General features: G+C 63.7%; 3 protein-coding genes across 6 annotated transcripts in view; 2 read left to right on the forward strand and 1 right to left on the reverse strand.

The window, feature by feature from the left end:
- Positions 1–2,332: 2,332 nt before the first annotated feature.
- Positions 2,333–10,696, forward strand: SLC9A3R2 (SLC9A3 regulator 2). Of its 3 annotated transcripts, XM_029946786.1 has the most exons (7): positions 2,333–2,590; positions 2,746–2,946; positions 7,908–8,093; positions 8,501–8,654; positions 8,724–8,767; positions 9,364–9,426; positions 9,658–10,696. In XM_029946786.1, the coding sequence occupies exons 1-7, from the start codon at positions 2,417–2,419 to the stop codon at positions 9,814–9,816; spliced, it is 981 nt and encodes a 326-aa protein (XP_029802646.1). In that variant the 5' UTR covers positions 2,333–2,416; the 3' UTR covers positions 9,817–10,696. The 3 variants fall into 3 exon arrangements, with proteins under 3 accessions (XP_029802646.1, XP_029802647.1, XP_029802648.1); XM_029946787.1 differs by lacking the exons at positions 2,333–2,590; positions 2,746–2,946 and adding an exon at positions 5,392–5,540; XM_029946788.1 differs by lacking the exons at positions 2,333–2,590; positions 2,746–2,946 and adding an exon at positions 6,897–7,203.
- An 890-nt stretch (positions 10,697–11,586) lies between these two features.
- NTHL1 (nth like DNA glycosylase 1) lies at positions 11,587–16,334 on the reverse strand. 2 transcript variants are annotated; one of them, XM_029946424.1, is made up of 6 exons: positions 16,190–16,334; positions 15,091–15,329; positions 14,464–14,637; positions 13,434–13,593; positions 11,879–11,984; positions 11,587–11,804 (listed from the first exon to the last, which is right to left on the reverse strand). In XM_029946424.1, the coding sequence occupies exons 1-6, from the start codon at positions 16,302–16,304 to the stop codon at positions 11,681–11,683; spliced, it is 918 nt and encodes a 305-aa protein (XP_029802284.1). In that variant the 5' UTR covers positions 16,305–16,334; the 3' UTR covers positions 11,587–11,680. The 2 variants fall into 2 exon arrangements, with proteins under 2 accessions (XP_029802284.1, XP_029802285.1); XM_029946425.1 differs by having other exon boundaries at positions 14,464–14,634; positions 16,190–16,333.
- Positions 16,335–16,483: 149 nt separating this feature from the next.
- The window catches only part of TSC2 (TSC complex subunit 2), a 32,082-nt gene continuing 23,905 nt past the window's right edge, over positions 16,484–24,660 (forward strand). The window contains exons 1-11 of the mRNA XM_029946426.1: positions 16,484–16,567; positions 17,017–17,183; positions 18,140–18,226; positions 19,528–19,638; positions 20,402–20,546; positions 21,307–21,424; positions 21,875–21,923; positions 22,228–22,353; positions 22,663–22,736; positions 23,643–23,769; positions 24,463–24,606. Of these exons, the coding sequence (XP_029802286.1) occupies positions 17,046–17,183; positions 18,140–18,226; positions 19,528–19,638; positions 20,402–20,546; positions 21,307–21,424; positions 21,875–21,923; positions 22,228–22,353; positions 22,663–22,736; positions 23,643–23,769; positions 24,463–24,606 (1,119 nt within the window). The 5' untranslated portion in view covers positions 16,484–16,567; positions 17,017–17,045. The remainder of the gene's footprint in view (positions 16,568–17,016; positions 17,184–18,139; positions 18,227–19,527; positions 19,639–20,401; positions 20,547–21,306; positions 21,425–21,874; positions 21,924–22,227; positions 22,354–22,662; positions 22,737–23,642; positions 23,770–24,462; positions 24,607–24,660) is intronic.

Raw genomic sequence — 24,660 nt, forward strand, 5'->3', positions numbered from 1 at the left:
CTCTGGGCGCTGCATGCGCCCGGGCCTCGGCGCCCTGCCCGGGGCCCCGCGGGGGTCGCACCAGGGCCTGCGTGGGCTCCGGCCAGGAGGTGGGGGACGTGGCCACGCAGGCTGCGGCCGCCGGCCTCCTCGCTCGCTTCTGCCCCTCAGGGAGCTCGCTCCTGCACCGCGGAGGGGCATCCTGGCAGGGAGGGGCCCGCACTGCGGCTCCTCGCCCTCGGCCTTGACACTTCAGTCTTGTTAGGGCTTCAGTGTGCAATGAATGGAAGCGGCAGTCACCTTGGGGGCCGTCTCCATGCAAGTGGGGGTCCTGAGTGTTTTTCTGTGAGTGTAAACTCGTGCGTGTGCACACGGCTGGGTATGTGTGTGTACAGGTCCCTCTGGGGGTCACCCATGTGTGCACACATCTGCCTGGGTGTACATAGGGGTGTCACAATACGGGCACACCTGTCTGTACTTGGATCAGTGAATGTGTGTGCACGTGTGGACGGTGTGTGTGTGTGTGTGTGGACAAATCTGCAAGCCAGATGTGTGTGTGTGAGTTGGGCAGTGTACGTGTGAATATACAGGTCTCCATGCCTCTGTGTGTGTGTGTGTGTGTGTGTGTGTGTGTCCGTCCAAGCCTGTGTGTCCACCTGCCTGGCTGTGTGTAGTTGTCATGGTGTGCGTCCTGGCTGATGGTGTCTGGGCCCATGGCTGTTGGGGGGGGGCTGCCCGGCCCTGCAGGGGCCACTGTCCTGGCTCCGGGCGTCCTGCAGCTGGCGGTGAGGGCTGGAGGGAAGGCAGGGTCTCCCCTCTGCAAGTTCTCCCTGGGACTGTCTGTCTCCCTGTGCAGGGAGTCACCTGGCTTGAGCCCACCCCCCACCCCCTTCTGCTCAGGGCTCTCGGTGTCCTCGCCAGCACCTGTGAGTCTGTGACCTGTCTGCGTGGCCAGTCCTGGGGCCTAGAGATTAGTCCATGGGTTCTTGGCGGGACCAGCAGCAGAACTGCTGTGTCTACCTCCGGGGCCCTTGTCTGTCCGTATGTCTGCCTGCCTTCAGTCTTCCACCCAGAGTGTCAACTGGACAAAGCTGTTTGCTGAAGGAAGGAGGGGGAGTGAGCCAGAAGTCTTGGCTGGACGGGGCACAGGGAGTGGCTGGCAGAGCTGGCATTTGGCCTCAGTTTAAGGGCCACTGCCACGCTTGTCCCAAGAGCACCTGCTTCTCTCAGGCCTCTAGGTGTCCATGTCTAAGAAGTTTACACGTAGGACCATGCTGTCCTAGGGGAGAAGAGGAGCAGTTACAGTTCCCATTCTACAGATGAGGAAACTGATGCTTGAGGACATTGGGTGTCTTGTCTGGGCCCCCCAGGCAGGAAGCAGCAGGGTGCTGGGGTCCTTCTGTGGCTCTCACCGCGAGCAGGGACGGACAAGGGCTGGGAGGAAGATGGGTTCACACCCTTCTATCTGTTGACAACTTGTGTGGAGCAGCTCATGGGGGTCCTCTCTGCCCTCCTCCTACCTTGGGGTGGGGTTGGGGGACCTGTCCTTCCTACCCTGATGCCCAGCAATCACTGCTCTGTCTCCCTGCAGGGCACACCTGGCATGCATGCCTCTCGGTCACCCGCATACTCCAGACACTTCACGGGTGCCCACATAGACACACAGGTGGCCATAACGTCACAGTTGTCTCACAGGTGGCCTCTGCCTGCTGGGTCCTAACCCTGTTTCCCAGGTTGTACGTGCCCGAGCAAGGGCCCTGCCACAGGAATCCTGGCCTTCCCGGCCTGCAGGTCCGGCAGGGACAGGTCTGTGGTCACGTGGTCACGGTCCGGAGGCAGATGAAGGCTTAGAGGCAGAGGTTTACTCACTTTTTTTTTTTAAGTTTGTTTATTTTGGGAAAAAAATCTTCCTTTTTTTTTTTGTTTATTTAGTTTTGAGACAGAGAGACAGACTGTGAGCAGGGGAGGGGCAGAGAGAGAGAGGGAGACACAGAATCTGTAACAGGCTCCAGGCTCTGAGCTGCTAGCACAGAACCCAACACGGGGCTCGAACCCACAGACCGCAAAATCATGACCTGAGCCAAAGCTGGGTACTTAGTCGACTGAGCCACCCAGATGGCCCAAAGTTTGTTGGAGAGAGAGGGAGGGAGTAGCATCAGTGGGGGAGGGGCATAGAGCAGGAGAGAGAATCCCAAGCAGGATCTGCACTGTCAGCATGAAGCTCGATGCAGGGGTCATGATCTCAAGGTTTATGTGAATCTGAGCTCCAGGGCCCAAACTCACACAAACCGTGAGATCATGACCCCCGCTGAAACCAAGAGACCTTTAACTGACTGACCTGCCCAGGCACCTTGAGGTGTTTAGACGGCCCTGGTCCCCTACGGAGAGCAGCAGTGGGCACAGACCCACCCAGCCTGGGACCTAGGCAGGCCCCGAAATGGACACGTGCCTGCACACATGTGCACGCATACTCATGCACGCACATAACATGTGCGTGCACACACATTCCCATGCTGAATGTGTCCTGAAGCTCAGTCAGCTTCCTGGCCCCTCCCGGACAGGACCCCTGGTTGAGGGGAGTCCCTGCAGTCGCCCTCCAGCAGAGTCCTGGGTAAGGACCGAGGGAGCCGCCTGAGCCCCGGGGGTGGAGGGCGGAGCCGGCGGGCCTCTCGGTCCAGCCGCCCACTGCTGGCAGGCCAGCCCTGGGTGGTGCCGCCGTCCATGTGCTGCCCGCTGACCTGCTCCCTGCCAACCTGCCTGTCCCAGGTGGTGCAGAGGATCAAGGCTGTGGAAGGGCACACGCGGCTGCTGGTGGTGGACAAGGAGACGGACGCGGAGCTCCGCAGGCGGCAGCTGACCTGCACGGAGGAGATGGCCCAGCTCGGGCTTCCGCCCACCCACGACCCCTGGGAGCCCAAGCCGGACTGGGCACGTGCCAGCAGCCTCAGCCCGGAGGCTGGCCCAAAGGTACGGCAGGTTCTGCGTGGGGAGCACCCTGACTTTTCCCAGAATCCCTCTCTCCCACAATCTCCCCCTCCCCTCCCCTCCAGAAGTCTCTGTCTCCATCCCTTCTGCCCCTTAGGGTCCCTGGCGACTACCCTCCAGTGGCCACTCTCTGGGCCCTTGGCTTGTGTTCTCAGCCAGGTGGGGTGAGGGCAGCCTGGCTCTGCTCCCTGGCCCCTCGTCGCCAGCCCTCTTCCCCAGGGTGCCCATCAGAGCCCCCTGGCCTAGGAAAGGTCACTGATAAACCTGGCCTTGGGGCCGCAGAGCCTGGGAGGAGAGGCGTGCGGGGGGGTGTCCCTAGCTGTGTGCTCACCTCGGGTGTCCGTCTGTCTGAGGAGCCTGCCTGTGCTGGGAAGGCCCTGGGGGGAGGGGCTGCTCCTCCATGGTTGGGGACAGCTGAGGACACTCTAAGCTGGTCCTCAGCGTGGGGTCTACGGCGGTCGGGGTGCTTCTCCCTTCCTGCTTCTGCTCCAGCGTGGAGGAGCTGTAATTGACGTGTGTGCACCTCTGTCCGGGTAGCAGAACTTGGGGGTGGCCCCAGGGGGGGCCGAGAGGAAGAGCCTCATCACGTTATTCTGACCTCTTGAGGCCCTGAGGTTATTGTCTCTCATGCCTCTTTGCCTTTTTTTTTTTTAAGAAAATGGTCTCTCTCTCTCTTTTTAATTATAGAGAGAGAACACGTGTTTGTGCAGGGCAGGAGCAGAGAGAGAGAGAGAGAGAACACCAAGCAGGCTCTGTGTTGTCAGCACAGTGACAGTGACCTGAGCCAAGATCAAGAGTCAGATGCTCCCTGACTGAGTCATCCGGGCGCCCCAAGAGAAATGCCTTCATAGGATTCAGTCCCAGGGGTTCCCCAGACCCCACTTTGAGAACCAGCGGTCCTGGGCAGTGTGAGATATGAGTGTGCAGGGCGTCTGGGTGTGCACGCCTGCCGTGTGAGCTGGCGGTGCTCGTGACTGGACGCCGTGGCGTCTGGCCTGGGGGGCAGATGGCATGTGAGGTGGGAAGCCAGCATGGGCACAGGCCTGGGCACGAACCCGCAGGGGTGGCCAGGGCCCAAGTAGGGGGCCCCAGGGTCAGATGGTGGTTTCAAGGAGGTGCTGGGATGGGGCGCTGGTGGCCGAGCCCTGGCCTGCAGTCCCGCCACTGGGCTGGGGCAGGCAGGCCCTCCTTCAGGCATCTGACCTCCCAGAGGACGTGCCCTTCCCCCCAGGCGTTTGTCCATTGATTTAGACACAAACGCTGAGTTCACCTTCCTGTGGAAAAATCCGCCCTCGGGCCTTATCTGGAGGGTGGGGTGCCAAGGCACCTTGTCCTTGGGTGGGACCTTCCCCCTCTGCTATTTCAGGCTCTGGTCCTGCAGGAAGCTCTAGGAGGGGGCTTCCTCTGGGCGTATTTTTAGAGGAACAAAGTGGGGCCCTACTGACAGGGGTGCTGTGCTGGGGGCTGGCCTGGGGACAGGGACACCAGAAGGTCAGGGGAGGCCCAGGGGACAGGGTGGATCCGCACGCCCTCCCGGCCAAAGCCCCATGTCTGACTGCTTGAGCTCAGAGGGTCAGAAGGAAGAGCCGGGCCTCGGCTGACCCGCGCAGGACTAATTGGCCGGCGAGGCCCCTGGGAGGGTGCTGTTTCCACGCAGGGCCATGCTCCCCTGAACCCTTGGGCGGCAGGACAGGGGACCCGGGCGGGATGTATGTGGTTTGCTTAGGGCCAAGCTGGGCGTTGTGGCCCTGTGGGTCACTCAGGCCTGCTCAGCTCGTTTTCCTCCGTGCCGGGTGGGATGTGGGTGCCGGGGCAGGGGAGGACTCTGACGTGGCCGGTCCCGGTTGGGGTGCTGCGGGGCCCTCATCAGTGGTGGTGACTCAGGCCCGGCCAGACCAGACTGGGGTGGCTCTGCAGCTGCAGTGCAGCTGATCCTGACCGTGACGGTAGAGGACAGCCCCCAAACAGACAGGGCGGCTTGTGGTGCCAGGGCCATGGAGGCGGTGACAGACCCTGGATCCCCCCCTCCCCATTCTGGAGGCTCTTAGGGGCTGAGAGTGAGTGAGGGGCAAAGTCTTGCAGGAGCTGGCTGTCTGGCATGGGACCTTGTAGCTACCAGAGGGCTCTGGGGGCCATAGCAGACTGTCTCGTGTTCTGGCGCCGGGGTCCCCTCCCTGCCTCCCTGTCCCCAAAGCCTCGGGTCCTGGGAGCAGGGCAGGGCCTTCCAGCAGCTTCCTTCCTTCCTTTCTTGAGACTGAAAGCTAGCCAGTAGGGGGTGCCTAGCTGGGGCCTGAGCATGGGAGGGGGAACCCGGCCACCACCCTGCTCCCCAAAGTGAGTCAGCCCCCCTCCTCCCTCCCCCCCCTTCCCCACCCATCCCTGGGGAGTCGGGGCCGCAGTGGGAGGTGGATAAATGGGGTGGTGGCCTGGGCTGGCCAGAGAGCTCAGGCCACTCCAGCTGGACGCTCGCCGCCTGCCACTCTGTCCTGCCTCCCATGGCCCGCTCTGGGAATGCCGCACCAGCAGCCCCAGCCCCAGGAGCCCCTCCACGGAGCCCATCCTGGGGACGTGTGCAGGTCAGGCTGGGCGGGGGCTGGGTGGGGGCAGGGTGGGCACTGTCTTAGCCTGTGTCTCCCAGGGTCAGGAGAGGGGACTTGGGGGACCCTGGTGTAAGCCGGCTGGACCCAGAGCAACAATGGGGGCCTTTCTCTGCCAGGGCTGGTGAGTCACCATCTGGAGCGGCACAGCTCGGCTCCCGGGGTATACCCCCATGCCAGCCTCTTCGTCTGGTCACAGGCTCGGCCTTGAGACCAGGGCTTGTCCGGTGCTGAGCTGCCCAGCCGGGAGCCCTGGGAGCCCGTGGGAGCCTGAGGGCCTGGCTGGGAGGCGGCAGGAAGTGCTGAGAGCCAGGGCAGGCAGCGAGGAATTTGAGCAATGCGCTAGGGCCTGCCTGCGCCCCCTCCTGACCCGCCGCTTCTGGGGGCCTCTCCACGGGCCTCTCCGTGCCGCCTGGCCCCCCGCATCGCAGCCTCTCAACTGGAGGCACTGATGCCAGTTTTGTCGCTCCCTGGATTCGGGAGAAGAATTTAGGCAAGACTTCAGGAAAAGCCCCTTGGCGGCTGTGGTGAGCTGTGGCCGAGCCGGGTTGGGGCAGGGAGACAGCCAGGATGGTCCCAAACCCGGATGTGACTTCAGCCTGGCCTCATGGCCCCGGATACTCCCGCCGTCCTGCTTCCTGTTTGGGGGCCTTGAGAGACCTGCCGGAGGTCACCGGGGAGGGCGTGAGAAGAGGCTGTAGGGCGCAGCGCCAGGCGGCTGTCCTCTCGCACACGTGTGTCGCCGTGTAGCGTGTTTGTGAGCCGCATGTGTGTTTAGATGTGCCGTCTCTGTGGGCCCCTGTCCTCTGGGCCCATGTCTGCGTGCAAGGTGTGCTTGGCCCTGGCTCTGCTCCTGACCAGCCGGCCTCAGGGCCCCTATGCTCTAACAGCCGGCACCCAACGGGCACCTCCAGGCATGTCTGGGAGAGGGCATGAGTCTGTGCAGCAGGGCCCTGGAGAACTTGGGGGGTCTCCTGCCCATGCTGCCCAGCCGGAGCCCTGGGGCCAAGGAGCAGTAGCCCCGTCTCTTGTGTTCTCAGGTGTGGGGCTGGGTGGTGGCCTGCGGTGGGGGTCCCCGAGGGTGTGTCTGGGCCGGCTCTGGGGGCCAGGGAAGAGGTCCCAGAGGAGGGGTGCGGGCAGGGCAGGAAGAGGGCATTTGAGCCAAGCAGGAGGCCCGGAGCTGGGGCATAGCACCTGCCCTGTGAGAAAAGCTGCACCTGAGCCTGCAGCGGGGCCGACCAGCAGGTTGGGGTCCTCCCTGTCAGATTCGAGGTTTGGAGTAAAGCGGGGCTGGAGTGGGCAGGGGGCGGCCTGGGCTGAAGGGGGCAGGCGCCCGAGGCCTGGAGACCCTCCCTGAGAGTCACGGTAGGTGGAGGGTCACGGAGGGGCCCCAGGGAGCACCCCCACCCTGCACACGCTCACCTGCAGGCACACCGAGTCCCCGGCAGCCCGGGAAACCTGAGCTGCCCGCCCGCCCGCGCGCTCCGGCCACGGCCACCCGCCATGTTTAATTGAGCACCAGCGGCCGCTGACCACCCGGCACTGTGGTCACTGCCCCAGTCTGTGGCTGGGTGGGGGTCCTGGGGCCTGGCCCCTGCCCGCACAGCCCCCCGACCCGGAGCCCTGCTGCAGGATGCCAGAGGTAAAGCGAGGCAAGGCCCTGGGTTGTCGGGGGGGGGGGGGGGGGGCCGTCCGCCTTCCGTGTTCCGGCAGCGAGGCAGGTCCCACCCTTGGCCTTCTCACTTGGCTTCGGCTCCAGCCCTCCAGCCCGTGTGCCCTGTCCCTGGGCCCCGTGGGGGTGGCCGCAGCTTGCTCTGGAATGTGAAAGCAAACATCGCGCTGCCACCAGCCCTACGGAGGAGGCGAGGAGGCGGTGGGGAGAGAAAACAGGAGCAAACAGCACCAGCCACGCATGGGGGGGAGGGGCTGCGCAGCAGGGCGCCAGGGACCGTGGCCCCAGGACACTGTCACGAGTGGCAGCTCATCTCACCTGGCTTCTCTTACCACCCTTACCTGTGCTCAGTGCTGCCCCTCAGCTGATTCTGTCAGCACCCCTGCAAAGCCCCTGGTCCTATTTGAAGTAGTTCTGGGGTTTGGAAATTGAGGCTTTGCTTAGGATCCTGTGGCTGGAGCGCTGTCACAGCCTGATGGGGGGTGGGGGGTGCATCGTGTTTGTCCCTGAACCTGGGACCGCTGGGCGGGGCGTGATGTCGAGTGTGGGGTTGGTTGGGGTTCCCTTGGACCCCCTCCCCTACAGCCCTACTGGGGCCAGAGGCCTTGGGGGCTGGTCAGTGGCCTCAGGGGCGGTGGGCGAGCCGTGCTGAGCCTGGTCTCATGTGCCTGCAGGATGTCAGTGGACCCCCGAGGGAGAGGGAGCTACGCCCTCGGCTCTGCCACCTACGAAAGGGCCCCCAGGGCTATGGGTTCAACCTGCACAGTGACAAGTCCCGGCCAGGACAGTATATCCGCTCTGTGGACCCGGGCTCGCCTGCCGCTCACTCTGGCCTCCGCGCCCAGGACCGACTCATTGAGGTGCCTGTCACACACGTGTGTGTCTATGTCCCTGTCCCCCAAGTGTGTGTCTGGGCCTGTGTCCCCCCCCACCTCGAGTGTATCTCTGGCCTGCGTCACCTCTCCCCCTCTCGGTGTGTGTCTGGGCCCGTGTCCCCCACCCCTGTGTGTGTCTCTGGCACATGTCCCCATGTGTGTCTGTCCTGTGTCCCCGAGTGTGTCTCTGGCCTGTGTCCTGGTGTGTGTCTCTGGGCAGGGATGTCCTTGCTGGAGGAGGGAACATGTCGGGAACCTGAGCTGGTATCCCTCTTGCTGCCACGGCTGGTGACAACGGTGATGAATATTTAATGCCACACCTGGCTAGGTGGCTCAGGGGGCCTTCGGGGGCCTGACCTCAGGCAGTGCTGACCCCATGCTGCTGGTGGCAGGTGAACGGGCAGAACGTGGAGGGGCTGCGCCACGCAGAGGTGGTCGCCAGCATCAAGGCGCGGGAGGCGGAGGCCCGGTTGCTGGTGGTGGACCCCGAGACGGATGAGCACTTCAAGCGGATGCGGGTCACGCCCACCGAGGAGCACGTGGAAGGTGGGCTGTCGCCCGCGGATGGGGTGGAGCGCGGGGGGCCGGGCCACCACTGACGTGCTGTCCCCACAGGTCCACTGCCGTCACCAGTCACCAACGGGACCAGCCCTGCCCAGGTGAGAGGGTGGGAGGGAACAGGGCGGGCCCGGGAGACTACAGGGAGGGCCCTGGGGATCCGCAGGCCCAACAGAGCCCCCAGCTCGAGATCTCCTTGTGTTGGTATGATTGTGAGACTCGGTCTTGCCCAATCACTTCTAGCTTTAATGGGCGCGGGGGCCCTGTCCTGGGTCGGCCACACCCTGGCCCCACGGGCTCCTGGCTCTGCTCTTTCTCTGCCCGGCGTTGGCTGCCAACCTGGAGTCATACTCAGTCCCTCCTCGGGAAGCTGGCCCTGCTCTCACCCTACGTGGTGCTCATGTGGGTGATTCCTGCTGGGAGCCGGGGGGGCCAGGCCACCTGCCTGCTCACGGCTGGGTGCCCAGCGTCCTGCCCGGGACGGGTCTGCTGCGTAGTTGAGGCTCGGTGCCTAGTGCCACATGGATGAATGAGTGCCACTCTGACGTACACGTGTGCATGTGCATGCGTGGGCACGTGTGTGGGCACGTGTGCGTGCGTGTGGGCATGTGTGTGCACGCACGCGAACGCGTCTGTGTGTGCATCAGCGGCTCCTGGGCGGGGTCCCTGAAGCCACGCCTTGCCCTTGGTTTCCCAGCTCAATGGTGGCTCAGCGTGTTCGTCCCGAAGTGACCTGCCTGGCCTAGACAAGGACACTGAGGTAGCAAGAGCCTGCCTGTCCCCACCGCTGTGATCGCACACCAAGGGGTCAGGCCTTGGGGGTGGGGGTTTGTGCGGCCGCCTGCCTGGACAGTGGGGTAACCACCTCCAGGAAGCCCTCTGGGGCCTTGCTGCCCCGGCCCCTGGTGTGAGCTCCCTGGGAAGGGTCACCTGACTGAGGGCGTGGGTCCAGGGCTCACTCTGGCCACCTGCCCACTCTGCTTGCCCCCAGGACAGCAGCACCTGGAAACGTGACCCCTTTCAGGAGAGTGGCCTCCACCTGAGCCCCACGGCAGCCGAGGCCAAGGAGAAGGCCAGAGCCACCCGGGTCAACAAGCGGGCACCGCAGATGGACTGGAACCGGAAGCGTGAGATCTTCAGCAACTTCTGAGCCCTTCCCTGCCTGTTCGCCGGCGACCGGCCTCCTCCCCGCACGGGCCCGGCCTCAGCCCCCTGAGCCTCCGTGAATGGAGGGGCGCCTCCTCACCTTTGGAGGCTGTGCAGGAGCCAACGTGCGCCTCAGTGTGCCCTGTCCTGCCCCCCTGCCTGCTGGGTGCTGGAGAGGGGAGGGGGCCCCCCCAGACGTGAGAGAGGGAGAGGCAGTGGCGACCGTGGGTCTTGCTGCTCCGCCCGGGCCTGCTGACTTAAAGGAATTTGTTTCTGCTTTTCTTCCAAAAAAGAAAAAAAAAAAACCTCAAAAAAACCCAGAGCTCCGGCTCCACACATGTTTCCACTTAATGCCCGAGTCCAGCCCCCGCCCCACCCCCTCAGGACGCGCTAAGTAATTGCAATAAAACAAACCTTCCTCCGCAAACCACTTCCTCCCCACTCCTCAGTGACAGCCTTCCTAATGGGAGTCCCGGCCCCTTTCAGGGACAGAGAGATGTAGGGGGACCAGGCTGTGAGTCTGGGGGCTTCAGGGTGAGGCTGGGGAGGCCCGATGTGGCTGTGGAGTCTGCCCCTCTGCCCGCTCCCTGCTGTGGGGGATCGCTAGGCCCGGTCCCCCACGTCCCCACTGCACTGGTCTAGGGCACAGGGCTTGGGCTCCCAGGGACCTGAGGATAGAGGCCCTGTGTCCTTGAAGAGGGTGGCCTCCGGACAGGCCTCCTGGCCCTGAGCCCCAGCCCTGAGGCTGGGGGAGAGCCTGCCTGCCCCCCGGAGACCCCGCCCGCTCCCTTTCCTCCCTGCCCTGAACCGACCGACCGGCATTGCTGTCCGCCCTGTAAGCCATAGCGCATGCGCGCCCTCGGAATAAACCGGCCTTCCTCAGACCCTTGGCCGCCTCTGTCCTTCCTGAGTCCCCGCTTGCGGGTGGGGGGCTGTGGTCGGGGCCGGAAGGCAGTGGCCCCGGGAACTCCAGTCTCAGCTGCTAGAAGCAGAGTCCCATTCCTAAGCCTTTTCCGTCAGGCAGCCAAGCCCGACCCTTCTCAGCTCCCACTCCCCCTCTCCTGGGGACCCCTGTGACTTAGAGCCCTGCCCCCTCCTGGTTAGCCTCCCCTCCCCCCCAAGTTGCCCTCACTGCCTTCCAGGTCCCTGACACTCCCTGTACTACCCTCTGCCCTTGTGCCGCCCCTGCAGGTACACCCAGGCCGGGTCTCGTGCCCTGTGGCTCCCAGCCTGGGCCTCTGGTGTTACCTCGGAGGCTGCGCGGCTCCGTAAACAGGGCAGGGCCTGGCCGAGGGCTCTCAGGGCGCACAAGTTCAGGAGGGAGGCGGCCCAGGTCTCCTGCGGGCTTCCCAGCAGCTGGCGGCAGCTGGCTCCCACGATCCATCTCCTCGGTCCAACTCCTGCACGTCCGTCACCCCCACCCAGCGCAGAGCCCGGACTGTCACCTCCCCACCCCAGCCTTCCAGGCAGTCCAGTTCAGACCCCAGACCAGGGACAACACACAGCTCCTGCACATGCTTCGCAGCCTGTCCCCAACCCCTGGGGTAGAACTCAGCCGGCCCCGGGGGGCACAGCCAGTTAGGCGTCTGACTTTTGATCTAGGCTCAGGTCATGATCTCACCATTTGGGAGTTTGATCCCTGCATCAGGCTCTTTGCCAGCACAGAGACTGCTTAGCATTTTGTCTCTCCTCTCTGCCTCCCCGGCTCGTGCTCACTCTCTCAAAATAAATAAACTTAAAAAAAAAAAAGACTCAGCCAGACCCCAACTGCAAACAACTCCCAAGCTTTATTATAAACAGGCTGGGCCCCCCAGCAAAGGCTCGCAGGGCGCCACCCAGAACGGCGCACGGGGCTGCGACCGTGGTCCTCAGAGGCCCCGTGCGGCCGGGCACAGCGTCCGGTTGAGGCAGCCCTGGCAGCGTGGGTGGACGGGCAGACAAGTCTGCTGGCCGAAGCCCACCAACAGTCCGTTGATCTCACTCCACAGCTCCCTGTGAAGGTGGAGGGCGTCAGTGAGGGCGGCAGCCCCAGGGAGCCCTGCCCGCCCGCCCCCGCCCTGCCGCACCGGGGCAGCCACTCCTCCAGGGCAGCACGGGTCTTCTCCGGGGACTTGGTCGCTGTCCTGGTCCACCCGAGTCTGTTGGCAATTCTGTGCACGTGCGTGTCCACCGCTGCTTGGGGACAGGACCGGGTTGGCACAGGGCACGCCTGCCAGCCCAGAGGGCCTCAGTCCCTGCCCACAGCCCCAAGCCCAGGTCGGCCCTGGGCTTCCATGGAGGGCCCAGAACTGCACAGAGGGTGGGTCAGCGGCTTGGGCCCTCCACTGGGGGTGCCGCAGCGCCTCCTGGTCCAGGCACTGGCTGTGGGCGCCGGGCCGGGTGGTCACAGCTGGGCCCAGAGGGTTGGGCCTTGGGCCCACCCTCGCGGTCCCGACCCACAGAGCCTGCACCTGCCACTGCATGGTCAGGGACGGGGGACTGTGGCCAGGCCAGCTGCAGCTGTCATCTACTTGGGCCACAGCCCCTGCTCCCCTTGGCCGGCCCCCCCCAGGGCTTGGCCTGGGCGCCTGCTCATGGGGCCTTCTCCTTCCTGCCGGCAGCTGTCCCTGCCTCGTCTGCACTTCGCAAAAGAGAAAGTGAGTCCCACATCGGCTCCCTTCTCCCGCTAACAACGGTCTGGAAAAAGGCTCAGGCCTGACAGGGGGCACCCTGGGAGCACAGGGAGAGCGTGCAGGGGTCACACTAGTGGGTTACCAAGCCTCGGTTTCCTCTTCTGTAACACAGAGGTGACATGCTGCCTGCCACGCAGGGGCCCAGCCTTCCCAGGGTCTCCCTATGAGTGACCGTGCCCACAGACAACCGGAAAGGGTGACATTTTGACACTTCTTCCCCGTGCGTCTGCTGCTCCCAAATCCAGCTGCCTGGGCTGTGGGCCCTGCCCCCACAGACTTGCAGGACCCCTCCTGGGACTCGGGCAGCCGAGGACAGCCGCCCAGGTAAGCTCAAGTATCTGGTGAGAGGCTGGCGGCTGCAGAAGCCTGGGGGGGAGGGGCAGGCTCTGCCCTGCCCCCTGCTTGGCCCGGTGCCAGTCTCTGGCGCTGCTGGGCTCCAGCCTTAACTTAACAGCCTTCGGCCCCGTGCTGCCCTCCTACCTGTATCCCCAGGCTCCCGCTGCCTTACGGTGCCTCCCCAGTCTGCCTGTGCTCATTCATGAGCCTCCTACTGGTCTTTTCCCCACCTGACGGCTTTGGGGATGCCGTTCCTTCTGCCTAGCCAGCCCCGCCTACTCTTCAGCTCTTGGCTGAGTTATCACCCCCTCAGAAAGTCTGCCCAGTTGCTCCAGGCTGGGCCAGCTCTGACAGTGCCACGCACAGGCCTTGGGTCCGTCCCCAGGGCCTCTCAGAGCCAAGCACACAGTAGGTGTTCAGCACATAGGATCTTCTCCCACGAGTACCGATCTGCAGGCGAGGCAGACCCAGCTCACTGCTAGAAACATCTTTCTGACCCTTTGGGCCAAGCTGGCGGTGAGGACACCTGAGCTGGGGTCGCAGATCACAGGACTCGGGGATCCTGCCAGTGGCCAGCCCCGCCCTGCCCTCTTTGTGGGTGTATGGCACTCACCGATGCCTGACACGGTACCCCAGGCCACCGCCATGGCCAAGTGTGCCATCTTGGGTCCAACGCCTGGCAGTGCCACCAGCTCTGCCACAGAAGCCGGGATGTCCCCGCCGTAGCGCTGCTGCAGGATGGCACTGGTCTGCTTGATGTATTTCACCTTGTTCTGAAAGATGAAGGGGGGGTCAGCCCTGGAGGTGGACAGTGGAGTCTGACTGGGGAGGATGAGTCCTGAGGCAGAGCCACAGGTGCCCGGAGTTGCCCATCACCTGCCCAAGGCACACTCACAGGCACCTGTCGCGCCGTCCCACCAGGAGGTGGGAACGAGCCGAGGGCAGCAGGGAGCCTGAGGGAGGCCTGGTGCAGGTCCACCTGCCTGGGCCCATGACGTGTGTGGGGTCTAGCTCAAGTCCCCTGCTCCCTTGTTCTCCCAGAGGCCGGGTAGGCTAGGCAGGGCTGGCCATGGCTCAGCACCTGGGCCTGCAGGATGGAAGGCTGGAGCCTGGGGCTCCCCCTCCAGTTGCCAGGCCAGCTGGGTGGTTCCCTTTCTGTGCCTGAGCGCAGAGGGCTATTTAAAACCCATCTGACAAAACTGCAGCCCACGCCAGCGCAGAGGGGAAGCAGCCCCGCCCGCCCGCCTGCAACAGGTCCGCCCACTTGCCACCCAGGGCTCCATGGCCGGCTGGGGCTCTAGCGAGAAGAGGGTGACGCACTCCAGGGACGCCTGGAGTAAACAAAGGGAAAGGCTGGTGGGCAGCCTCAGGGAGGAAGGGACGCGCCAGGCAGCTGGGTGGGGAGGTGGAGGAAGGAAGGGGTGGGCTGCAGACAGGAAAGGCCAGGGAGGGAGGCCTCACAGCCCTGGGTCCATTTGCTGGTCAGAGGGGCAGGGGCTCCAGTCGGAACTCACATCCAGGTCCCTGTGGCCTGAGATGCCCCCCCTGGCCTCCTGTACCCTCACAGGCTCGTCTCCCCTTCCTGACGTCTTCCCTGGGCCAGTGGCACCCCCCCCCCCCCGCCTCCAGGCCAGTGGACTCACCCTCCAGAAGCCGACGGGGTAGATGAGCGTGCCCAGTGTGCTGTCATCCGTCTGCAGGATGCTGTCCACTGTCAGGCCCCGAGCCCGCAGCCGCTGCATGGCACCCGCTGTCACCTGGTCTTTGGTTTGGCTGGAAAGCATCAGTGACAGCAGGACCTGGTACCTCCGCACCTGCTGGCACAGTGACAGGGACCAGGGTAGTGGCAGGTCCTGGGTGCTCACTGTGGGCTGGTCCCCAGCCAAACCCTTTCCCACCTCCACCTGTTCCCCTGGGCAACCGGCGGGGCGTTGACTCTCCACCTGCCCTGGCCCGTGGAGCGCATGCTCGAGTCTAAGGCTCGGGCTCTGGACCACAAAGTGGTAGGAGCTCTTGGCAAACACTACCGAGCCCCGCGCTGTGCCTGGCCTCTGCTGGCAGGACACGGAGCAGGGAGCCCCAGGCACAGGAAGTCCCCGCCTGCTGAGCGGCCACGATGAAGCAGGTGACACCGGCTGGTGCTCTGGGTCCTGTAGGTGAGGGTGCCAGCCACGAGCTGCCACGTGTCAGGCTGTGCCCCGCCAGAGGCCTGAGAGAAAGCAAGTGCCTTGTCCAAAGGGTGTCACTAGGCAGCTCGGGCCCCTGCCTACCTTTGGGGGTGCGCTGGAGTCATAGCAGTGCTCAGCCCCCAGCCAGTCCACAGGTGCGTCCTTCCCGCTCCTCATGATTCGGATGTTGAGCAGCTGCTGCTGCCAGTCCCGGGGCTCCCAGCTTGGTGCCGTCAGGGATCTGGTGTCTTCTCCTTCCTGGTGATCTGAGGCCTCATAGGCCACATTCAGTTTCTGTGTCTTCCGCTGACGCCTTGCAGGGCTGTGGCTCTTCCTTCCTTCTGCAAACAGTGCCATTCCGTGTCTTCAGCAGAGGCCACAGGTGAGGGTGGGGTCCCCTACCTGCTGCTCACCCAGCATCATTCAGTCAACAACCACCTACCACAGTGGTGGTGCTCGGGCCTCTGCAAACCGGGCTCCGAGGGCTCAGCCCTCTTTCCGCGGCTGCCTTCCCGACCAAGTCTGCGTTAGTGCAGGACTGAACCAACAGCCTCCACCATGGTGTCCCCCCATCTAGTCTCCACACAGTGCCAGAAAGAAGTTTCTGACCCAAATCAGATTGCCTCACTTCCATTTACACCTCCTCATTGATTTTTCCTTGTACTTAAGGCAAACTCCAAACTCCACCCCAGCATCACAGCTCCTGCCTGCCTAGCTGGCATTGTCACCCACTTTTCCTTGCCCCAGTGCCTCGCCATTGCTGGGTGCCTAGGAGAACCCTCCTCCGGCCTTCCTGCAGGGCACGTCGCAGGGGCCTGTGGGTCTTGCTCACCCCCGACTCCCTAGGTCCTTAATGGCTACGAAGATAAACATAACGAGAACCACGCCCTCCGGGAGGCACCCGCTAGCCGGGGAAGAGGACTTCCGGTTGCATGTGCACTCAGCATCAGGTCTCTCTGAGAGGGAAGCACCGACGAGGACAAGGCTGGTCTGTCTAGTATCCCGGGGCAGGCTTCCCGCTCAGGACCACGGTGGGGGAAGTGGAAGCACCTGGACCCAGTCCCTGGGGCGGCCCCTGCGTCTCAGGAACAGAGCGCAGGTGGGAGCCAGGACCGCACGTGGGGGCGACCCGGAACCCCAGCCCCTTGCAGGACCCTTCCCCCGTCTCTCTCCCCAGGCTCCGATCCGGGCGCGGCACTACCTGCAGCCGCCTCTCCCCTCTGGAGCGCCGCGGCTTTCTCCCGACGCCCCCGCGGCCCGGCCCCCGGGCCCCGGCTGCGGCTCCTGGTCATCATCCTCACGCCCGTCGCGTTCATGCTTGAGTCCTGAGGACTACACTACCCGGCAGCCCCCGCGGCCACGCTACGTGACGCAACGTTCGCCTCCGCATTTCCGCCAGAGAGTGACCCAGAACTACGACTCCCAGGAAGCTCGGCGGCTGCCCTCTGCGCCGGCCCGCTGCCGGAAGTGCAGGTCGAGCTTCCGGCGGCGGCCCGTTTTGAGAGGGGTGGGCACTTGCAGGGGGTGCGCTCCGTTTTCTGCGCCGGGACAGCCTGGCGCGCGGCGGGGGCTGCGCGCGGTGAGTGGCTCACGGCGTCCCGACCGCTGGCGCCGTCCCAGCCCGCGTTGTGGCCCGACCCCTATGGGGCAGGGGGAGGCGGCCGCGCCGGGGGGCCTGCTCGGCGCTGAGACGGTGGGGGCGGACCCCGCGGTGTCCCGGGTCCCGGGCTTCGGCAGAGCCCACTGCAGCTGGAGTCCGGAGCCGCGAGCGCTCCTTGATGTTAAGACAGAGCGGGTGCGAGGGGCTCCCTGCTTCCGGCGGCCCCCCCCCCTCCGCTACGAGCCGTCCCCAATGGGGGGAGGAGAGTGGTGGCGAGCAGCGGGGACTCCACCCCGTGCACCCACTCGGGCGGCGCGGCAGCGGGCCTGCTGTTGGCTGGGCCTGGGGGGCCTGGGGTCGCGGAGGTCCGCAGCTGAGCAGGTGCTGGGGGGCCGCTCCTGAGATCTCTGCTCGTTTCCTCGGCTCAGAGGCGGCCTCAGGCGCGTCCCTGCCCACCATGGCCAAGCCGACAAGCAAGGATTCAGGCTTGAAGGAGAAGTTCAAGATTCTGTTCGGACTGGGAACCCCGCGGCCGAGTCCCAGGTCTGCAGAGGGCAAGCAGACGGAGTTTATCATCACGGCGGAAATCCTAAGAGTGAGTGAGCTGCTGGCGTCTGGCCTATCGCGCGGGGTGCGAGGAGGGCGGGGTTTGGTCTGTCTGCAGCCTCTGCGGGGGATGAGGCTGCTGTCCCCCACACTGCAGAAGCGTGTGTGTCTTTTCTTCGGAGATTCAGGGAGTCAGGGTCCCGAGGGCGTGGCCCAGCACCGTTGAGATAGTATTGAGATATTGGTGCAGGAAAACCTATTGTAGGGGATGTGGCCTGAATGCTATGGTCGGCTTCCACTTGTGATCAGGGCGGTAGCCAGGTGTTAGCTGGTAATTTGTGAGTTTCTGGGAGGAACCCGTCTTTATTTTCCGGAGTGCTTGCATGTGTGCGGTGTGAGTCCCTCGCTTGGCACCGTGTTGTATAAATGCCAGATTCTTGCACTTGTGAAGTTTCCGGTTCACAAACAGCCAAAATGTTCATCGGCTGGTGAATGTGGAAACAAAATGTCAAAAAAGGGAATGAGGCATTGACTCCTGCCCTAACACGGTGAACATTGATCACATGCTGAAGCGAGGCACAGAGGCGCCCACGGAACGTGATTCCATTTTTCTGAGATGTGCGGAGCAGGAAGTTTGCTGGGGCCTGGGGGATGTGCGGGCACTGCTCACAGGTGTGAGGTGATGAAAGCGTTCTGGAATGAGCGGACGTGGTGGCGGGCATCGTGACTGTACTAAAAACCGAATCGTGCAGTTTTAAATTTCTGGAACAGCTGATTTTGTTGCATAAATTTCATCTCAACACAAGGAAGCGCAGCCTTGAAGAAGACAAGCGGTCTGTTGTCACTCCACTGGGACGGAGCACCTAGCTCTGCCGGTGGCCGATTTCGGAAAGACCCGCAGCCCGTCTCCAGCGCGGGACGCGCGTCGGCGTGGTCTGTGAGGGGCCGCCCGGCAGACCTGCTGCCCGAGCGCGGGCCCCTTTTCCTTCCTTCGTGTCTCTCCAGGAGCTGAGTGTTGAATGTGGCCTCAGCAATCGCGTCCGGGTGATAGGGCAGATCTGTGAAATTGCAAAAACGAAGAAGTTCGAAGAGGTAGGTCTGCATCCGTCGGCGGCAGGAGAGAGGCGGGTGGGCTGTGGGGAGGTCTGCTTCTTGGCCCTCTCTGGGACGAGGTTGACTGCTAACTGCTAAGGTGTTTTAGGGATGCTTCACCTGTATCTCAGTGACGGGGAAGCTTCTGGAAATGTGCTTAGCAGAACTCTTAGGGGTCAGTCACATGTGGAGGGATCTAGCAGTTTCAAGAAAGGGTTGATAGTGGCTTGAAACACCTCCCTGCTGTCCTCCCCTTTCGGATTTGGGGGTGGGGAGGGAGAGGGACGACGGCAGAGTGTGGGTCGAGCTCAGCAGTCCCCGTGTCTCCGGGAGAGGCGTCTGCTTGCTTCGGGCCCCGCAGGACAGGGTGGCAGGCTGTCACGAGAGCATCTTACGGGCTGGGCCTTGCCCCGAGTTTGCGTGAATGACTTGGGTGAACGTGGACTTAGCAGATTGGGATTTGCTGAGGGGGAGGGGAGGGCAACCCTGACCTCCACGGCCGGCCGGCTGAAACTTGCAGGCTACGCGTTAGCAAGAGTAAACGTGCCAGCAGGCATCTGCGTTGGGAAAGTGTGGGTGTGGGAGGCGGAGCGGTGGCCCTGCTGCCTTCGCCTGAGCAGACGGATAAGCCCGCCAGGCCGGCGGAGTCCAAAGGCTCGGTGTCTACACCTTGCTGTGGCCTAAGTTACATCAGTAGGAGCGTTGTGCCTGGGGCAAACGAGGTGAAAGTTCCAGAGTATGCTGAATGGTCAGGATGTTGATCAGAGACATTTTTTAGCCCCCTCTCAAGAGAAGCGAGCCCAAGAAGGGGTCCGTGGTCTGAACACCTTGGTTGAAGGGTTAATGTGGAGGAGAGACGGTGACGTGTGAGAGACTGACTCTGGGTGGCTGTGAGGAACAGGACCCTTCTCTGTGGGCTGGGCCGAGCTTAGAGGAGGAGGCCTTGGCAGTGGAGGCGGGCTGGCACACGTGCACAGAGGGAGGCTGGGACCGTGGGGTTTCTGGGTCTGGCTGCAGGCCTGGGACTGCATGGTTCTGAGACTCCATGAGCTCCGAGGGGGGGCTCCTGGCTGACCTCCAGGGCCCCCGGGACGAGTCCCCTGGCCTGCCGTCCTCCACCCCCCAGGCCGTGGCCGGGGCCTGCGGGTTTAGGTAGCTTGGAGCTGCGCCCCTGAGGCGTGGTCCTGAGAGGAGTGAGTTCTAAGTCGGAAGACGTGTTCTCTGTGCCCTGCTCGTGGTGCTGTCTGTTGAGTTGAGGGGCCGGCACAGCCTAATTGCTGTCCCCTCTCTGCTGGCGGCAGCATGCGGTGGAGGCACTCTGGAAGGCCGTCGAGGACCTGCTGCAGCCAGAGAGGCCACCGGAGGCCCGGCACGCCGTGCTGGCTCTGCTGAAGGCCATCGTGCAGGGGCAGGTAATGGCGGGTCTGTGCGCCGGGGGCGCCGGGACGGGTGTGGGGGTGACGTGGGGTGGCCCGCCGTGCTGCGTATGGACTGGGTGCTGGGCGCAGCGTCTGCTTCCCAGGGGCTCCGCAGCAGGACCGCCTGAGTGCGCACCCCGCCTGCCCTCCTGTGAGGTGCGGCTGCTCCTGCTCCTTCCTCCCAGGAGTGTGTAGGGGTGTAAGTGAGGCAGTTCCGTGTAAATTGTCGGGGGCGCCTGCCGCGAGAGAGCAGTTGTTACGTGCTCTGGCCGCCCCAGCCCCCAGCCCCAGGCCTCTGCCCCTGCTCACTGCGCCCCTGGCCGTGCTGCTGTGAGCCTTTCAATTCCCCCTAAGGCGCCCTTCCCTCTGGTCCTCTACGCCGCAGCTGCTGGCAGAGGCCTGTCCTCTCCGGGTGCGATTACTCTGTATTTGTCATGGGGGGGGCCACAGACGTGTCTCTTCCTGGCCACGAGCCCCAGGAGGGCCGGGACTACCTTGTCCCCTGCTGTGTGCCCTCCACAGCTCCACCGTGCCTGGAGCTCGCACACAGTAGGTGTCCTACGTGCACACTTATCTGGAGCAGCCTCGATGTGCCCCCTGTGCCCTAGTACAGACTGTTCCTTTGGGAAGGAGAAAGGGTCCCAGGGTGGGGGGTCCTGGAGCCCATTGTACTCCCACACTGCCGGCAGCTGCTCCGGAAACGCAGCTGGCTGGGCGGAACCTGGCAGGACTGCTGACCTTGCGGTTTTACCTTCAGGGGGACCGCTTGGGCGTTCTCAGGGCCCTCTTCTTTAAGGTCATCAAGGATTACCCCTCCAACGAAGACCTCCACGAAAGACTGGAAGTATTCAAGGCCCTCACAGACAACGGGAGACACATCACGTATCTGGAAGAAGAACTGGGTGGGTGCCACGTTGGGTGTGCGGTTTCTCTGGTTGGGGATCACATTGGATCTGGGTGCCGGAATGCTGCAGGTTACAGGGGCGGCCTGCAGAGGGCGCTGTCCCGCGAGATTCTGCTTACCTGCGTGCAACCTAGAGCAGCTCCCCATCTCCTGGGGAGCCTGTTAGACGTGCATAGTCCTGGGCTTCACGCCAGACCTGCTGGCTGCCCTGGGGAGTGAGGCCTTTTAGTGGGGAGCAGGGGGGGAGACTCGAGATTTCATACCTCTGCTGTGGGGAGAAGAGGAAGGACGAGGAAGGGTAGTCAGCCTGCCTCGGGCCAGAGAGGGGACCCAGCTGTCATGCTGGTCTCCAGGACAGGTGCTGACTGGAAGCCTGTGCTCAGGTTTTCTACGGTTATTTGGCCAGTAGCCAAGAGTGGCTTTTGTCTCTGTTGAGAGGCTCTTCCAGAGGAGTAGGGGGACAGGAATTGGCCTTCAGGACACGTGCTCGGTGATGCTCACACAGCCTCTCGGTGGCCCGGGCTCTGAGTGTCCGATGCACAACGTATGCTACTGCCTCTCTGCCTGGATGCCCTCAGTGCATCCTGGGGGCTGGCAAATTCCCCAGGCCGAGACCTGCTGACCTGCTGGGACTCCGGCGGAGCCTGCGGCGGCCCCGTGCTGGCCCGTGGTCGCAGGGGGGCCGGTGCTGCGGTGAGAGGGCCTGGGCCATCTTGCTGGGGGGAGGGGAGTACATCGCCCTCCCCCTCTCCCCCCAGCTGGATTTGTGCTGCAGTGGATGGACATCGGCCTGTCCTCAGAGTTCCTTCTGGTTCTTGTGAACTTGGTCAAGTTCAACAGCTGTTACCTGGATGAACACATTGCGTCAATGGTCCAGTAAGAACAGTTCCAATAACGTTCCTCTGCGCGCGGCCCTGCTGCCTCGGGCTTTCCGTTTAGCTCCGCGGTGGGAATGGCGCTGTTGGAGTCACCAAATAAATGGAGACACTGGGGAGGCCGCAGCCACCTGCTACTTAAGTGGATAAAATGATAGCGTTTTCTCTTCAGACAAGCGATGTTGCCCGTTGTTGCTTTAGTGTGATTTTTGGTGTTGTTTTTTTTCAAAAACACTGTGAAATCCGTGAGGGTAGGGGCGGGGTCTTGTTGGTCGGTACACCCAGCACGGGGCAGTGGTTGGCACAGAGTGGTGCCTGCCTGTCTGGGTGAGTGGAGCCCTAAGGGGGATGAGTCCTTCGTTTAACTGACTTGTAGAGTCGCCAGAAAGTGAAATGGAGCCATGCAGCCTGTGGGCACCTCCCCCCACTGACTCTGCGCTTCCTCCAACAGCATGATCTGCCTGCTGTGCGTCCAGACGGTGTCCTCCGTGGACATAGAGGTCAGTAGCTGGGCCTCGCAGGGGCCTTCCAGGCAGGCTGGTGGCCTGGCGCTTGGCATCACAGCCTCTGCGGTCTAGCTCGGCACTGCCCCTCGCTGTCAGGTGGCCCCAGACCAGCTGCAGTGGGAAGCCTGGTTGGTCGGAAGATCTCCACTGTGGGGTCACAGTTGAGGGTAGGATGACCCACAGTGACAGTGACGCTTGTCACTCCTGTTCTAAGAAGGCCGCTCTAGCAGTGGGGAGGGGTGATGGTCACTGAGTGGAGGAGGGCGGGAAGGAGGCTGAGGCGGGGCGGGGCCGACAGGTGTCCCTGCAGGTGCTGGACGCCGTCGTGTGCTACAACTGTCTGCCGGCCGAGAGCCTGCCGCTCTTCATTGTCACCCTCTGCCGCACCGTCAACGTCAAGGAGCTCTGCGAGCCGTGCTGGAAGGTGGGGCTCTGAGCTGCTGTTGCGGACAGGTGTGCCCTGGCTGGGCAGGACACGGGCCCTCTCGCCTTTGGTGACCGGCCGTCGGAGTCCCCGGCGGCTGCAGCGACCTGTGGGGGGGACCCAATAGTATTTTCCCAGGCGGTTGAGGGTTTTGGGGGCATTTTGGAAACTGCTGTGTCTGTTTGGGAGGAGATGGTGGAGAGCTGGCCGGACGCGGAGGGCTTCAGAGCAGTGGCCATGCGAGGCCGGCCCACAAGGCCTGGCGCTCATGTCTGCCAGGCTCTAACGGTGGCGTGTCGTGTTTCGCAGCTGATGCGGAACCTCCTGGGCACCCACCTGGGCCACAGCGCCATCTACAACATGTGCCGCATCATGGAGGACAGGCGAGTGGGGGCAGGGCCCGGGGTGGACCGGTCAGCTGCCACAGAGCCTTCTCGGGCGGCTCCCTGCCCCTCTGCGGTGCCCGCTCCGGAGGCTTGAGCTAGACATTACGGCCTCGGTGCCTGATCCGTGTCAGAGCATTCAGAACCGATCCTGATCCCATAAAGCCCCCTCCCAACTCAGCCTCCTCCAGGTCTTGGAACGAGGGCCTCGCCCTCACCCCCCAGAGCCAGACCCTTACAGGTTGCTTCTGCCCCTGAGACGTGGCTCAGGTCTGTTTCCCGCCTCCACCCCTCTGCCCCCACTGTCCTCGCTAGCCCCCCCGTTCCTTCTCATGACCTCCGGGAGTCCTTTCTTCACACAGCGATTCCGTGCCCTTTGACCAGCACGGACGTGACTGGCACCGTTTGCTGGAGCCAGGACGGCTCCACTGCTCTGGGGACAAGAACTAAACCCTCAGCCACAGCGGGGCCTCGGCCCACGGGCCTCTCGCCTGTCCTTGCTCCTCCCCCAGCCGCCCAAGGCCTTTGCACGAGCCTGTCCTCTTGTGGGCAGGACCTGGGCCGGGCCTCTTCGTGTGCTCTGATGTGGCAGGGACCCTGGTTTCCTGACCGCCCGAGCCGGGTTGTTTCCCTCTTAGCTGTGACTTGAGGCAGGAACTTGGCATCTCCCTGCGTGGCTCCGCAGTCCGAACGTGAGCCTCTCACACTGCCAGCAGCTGGGGGACCTTCCCGCCCCTCCGTGCCCTGGCGTCGGGCATGGCTCTGCCGGCAGCGGTGACGGCCGTGGGGCGAACGTGTCGCTCAGGACGATGAGTCTGGCCCGTGGTCCCCGCGCACTGCCTCGTGGCCAGCTTTGCTTCTGCCCCGTGAGAGCTGACGTCTGGTCTCTGTGTGGGATGCTTTCAGAGCCTACAGGGAGGACGCGCCGCTGCTGAGAGGGGCCGTGTTCTTTGTGGGCATGGCGCTCTGGGGGGCACACCGCCTCTACTCGCTCAAGAACTCCCCGACATCCGTGTTGCCGTCGTTTTACGAGGTACGGGGGCGGGGGGGGGCGGTCCGCGGTCCCGGGCCGAGCACAGGCCCATTCCATGCGGGGCTGAGATGAAACTTAGGACCATTTGAAGGTTTCATCTTCAAGCGAGCGTTGTGTCCCCGGAGTTTCGTCTTCTGGAAGGTCGCATCAGAACTGCTTAAGATTCCCCCAGTGGGTGGTTTTAGCTCGTCACCTGCTTTTCTCGCTCTCGCTGTAGAGTGAGGCCAGTGATGTAGCTCGTGTCCCTGGTGCTGGCAGTGTTCAGAGCGCTCGCTGTGCCCGTTGGGGCGCTGTCCTGGCCCCTGGTGAGCTCGGGCCGTGACCCCATCCCCTGACCCGCCGTGCTGTGTCGCGTCCGGGCTGAGCACCATGTCCCGAGTTGCTGTTCTTCCCACCGTGCCTCCGCCTCCTGCGGTGTGGACAGTGCAGTCCCTGCACCCTGCCTGACGCCAGGTAGCTCTCACGATCTGCTAGGCCGGTGAGCCAGCGGCCCAGGATTTGTAGTTAATGGTCTGGCTGAGTCCAGCCAGTGTAGAAAATATGATTTCAGGCTCCTGAGATCCTTGTTCTGTGGTCTCGAGAGAAGTGTGGGGAGCAGGGCCCTAAGGCCCCTTGAGCCGGGCTGGGGGGCTGCGCAAAGGGGGGCTTCCGACGCGTGAGTGGCAGCAGCTGACCGCTGGGTCTCCTGTCCAGGCCATGAGCTGCCCGAACGAGGTGGTGTCCTATGAGATCGTCCTCTCCATCACCAGACTCATCAAGAAGTACAGGAGGGAGCTCCAGGCTGTGACGTGGGACATTCTGCTGAGCGTCATCGAACGTCTGCTGCAGCAGCTCCAGGTGGGGCGGGGGGGCACGGCCGGGGCCCGGGCGCACCGCCCCCTCGGGCCGCCG

The sequence above is a fragment of the Suricata suricatta genome, chromosome 8 (genome assembly GCF_006229205.1).
Source record: "Suricata suricatta isolate VVHF042 chromosome 8, meerkat_22Aug2017_6uvM2_HiC, whole genome shotgun sequence".
Lineage (NCBI taxonomy): Eukaryota > Metazoa > Chordata > Mammalia > Carnivora > Herpestidae > Suricata > Suricata suricatta.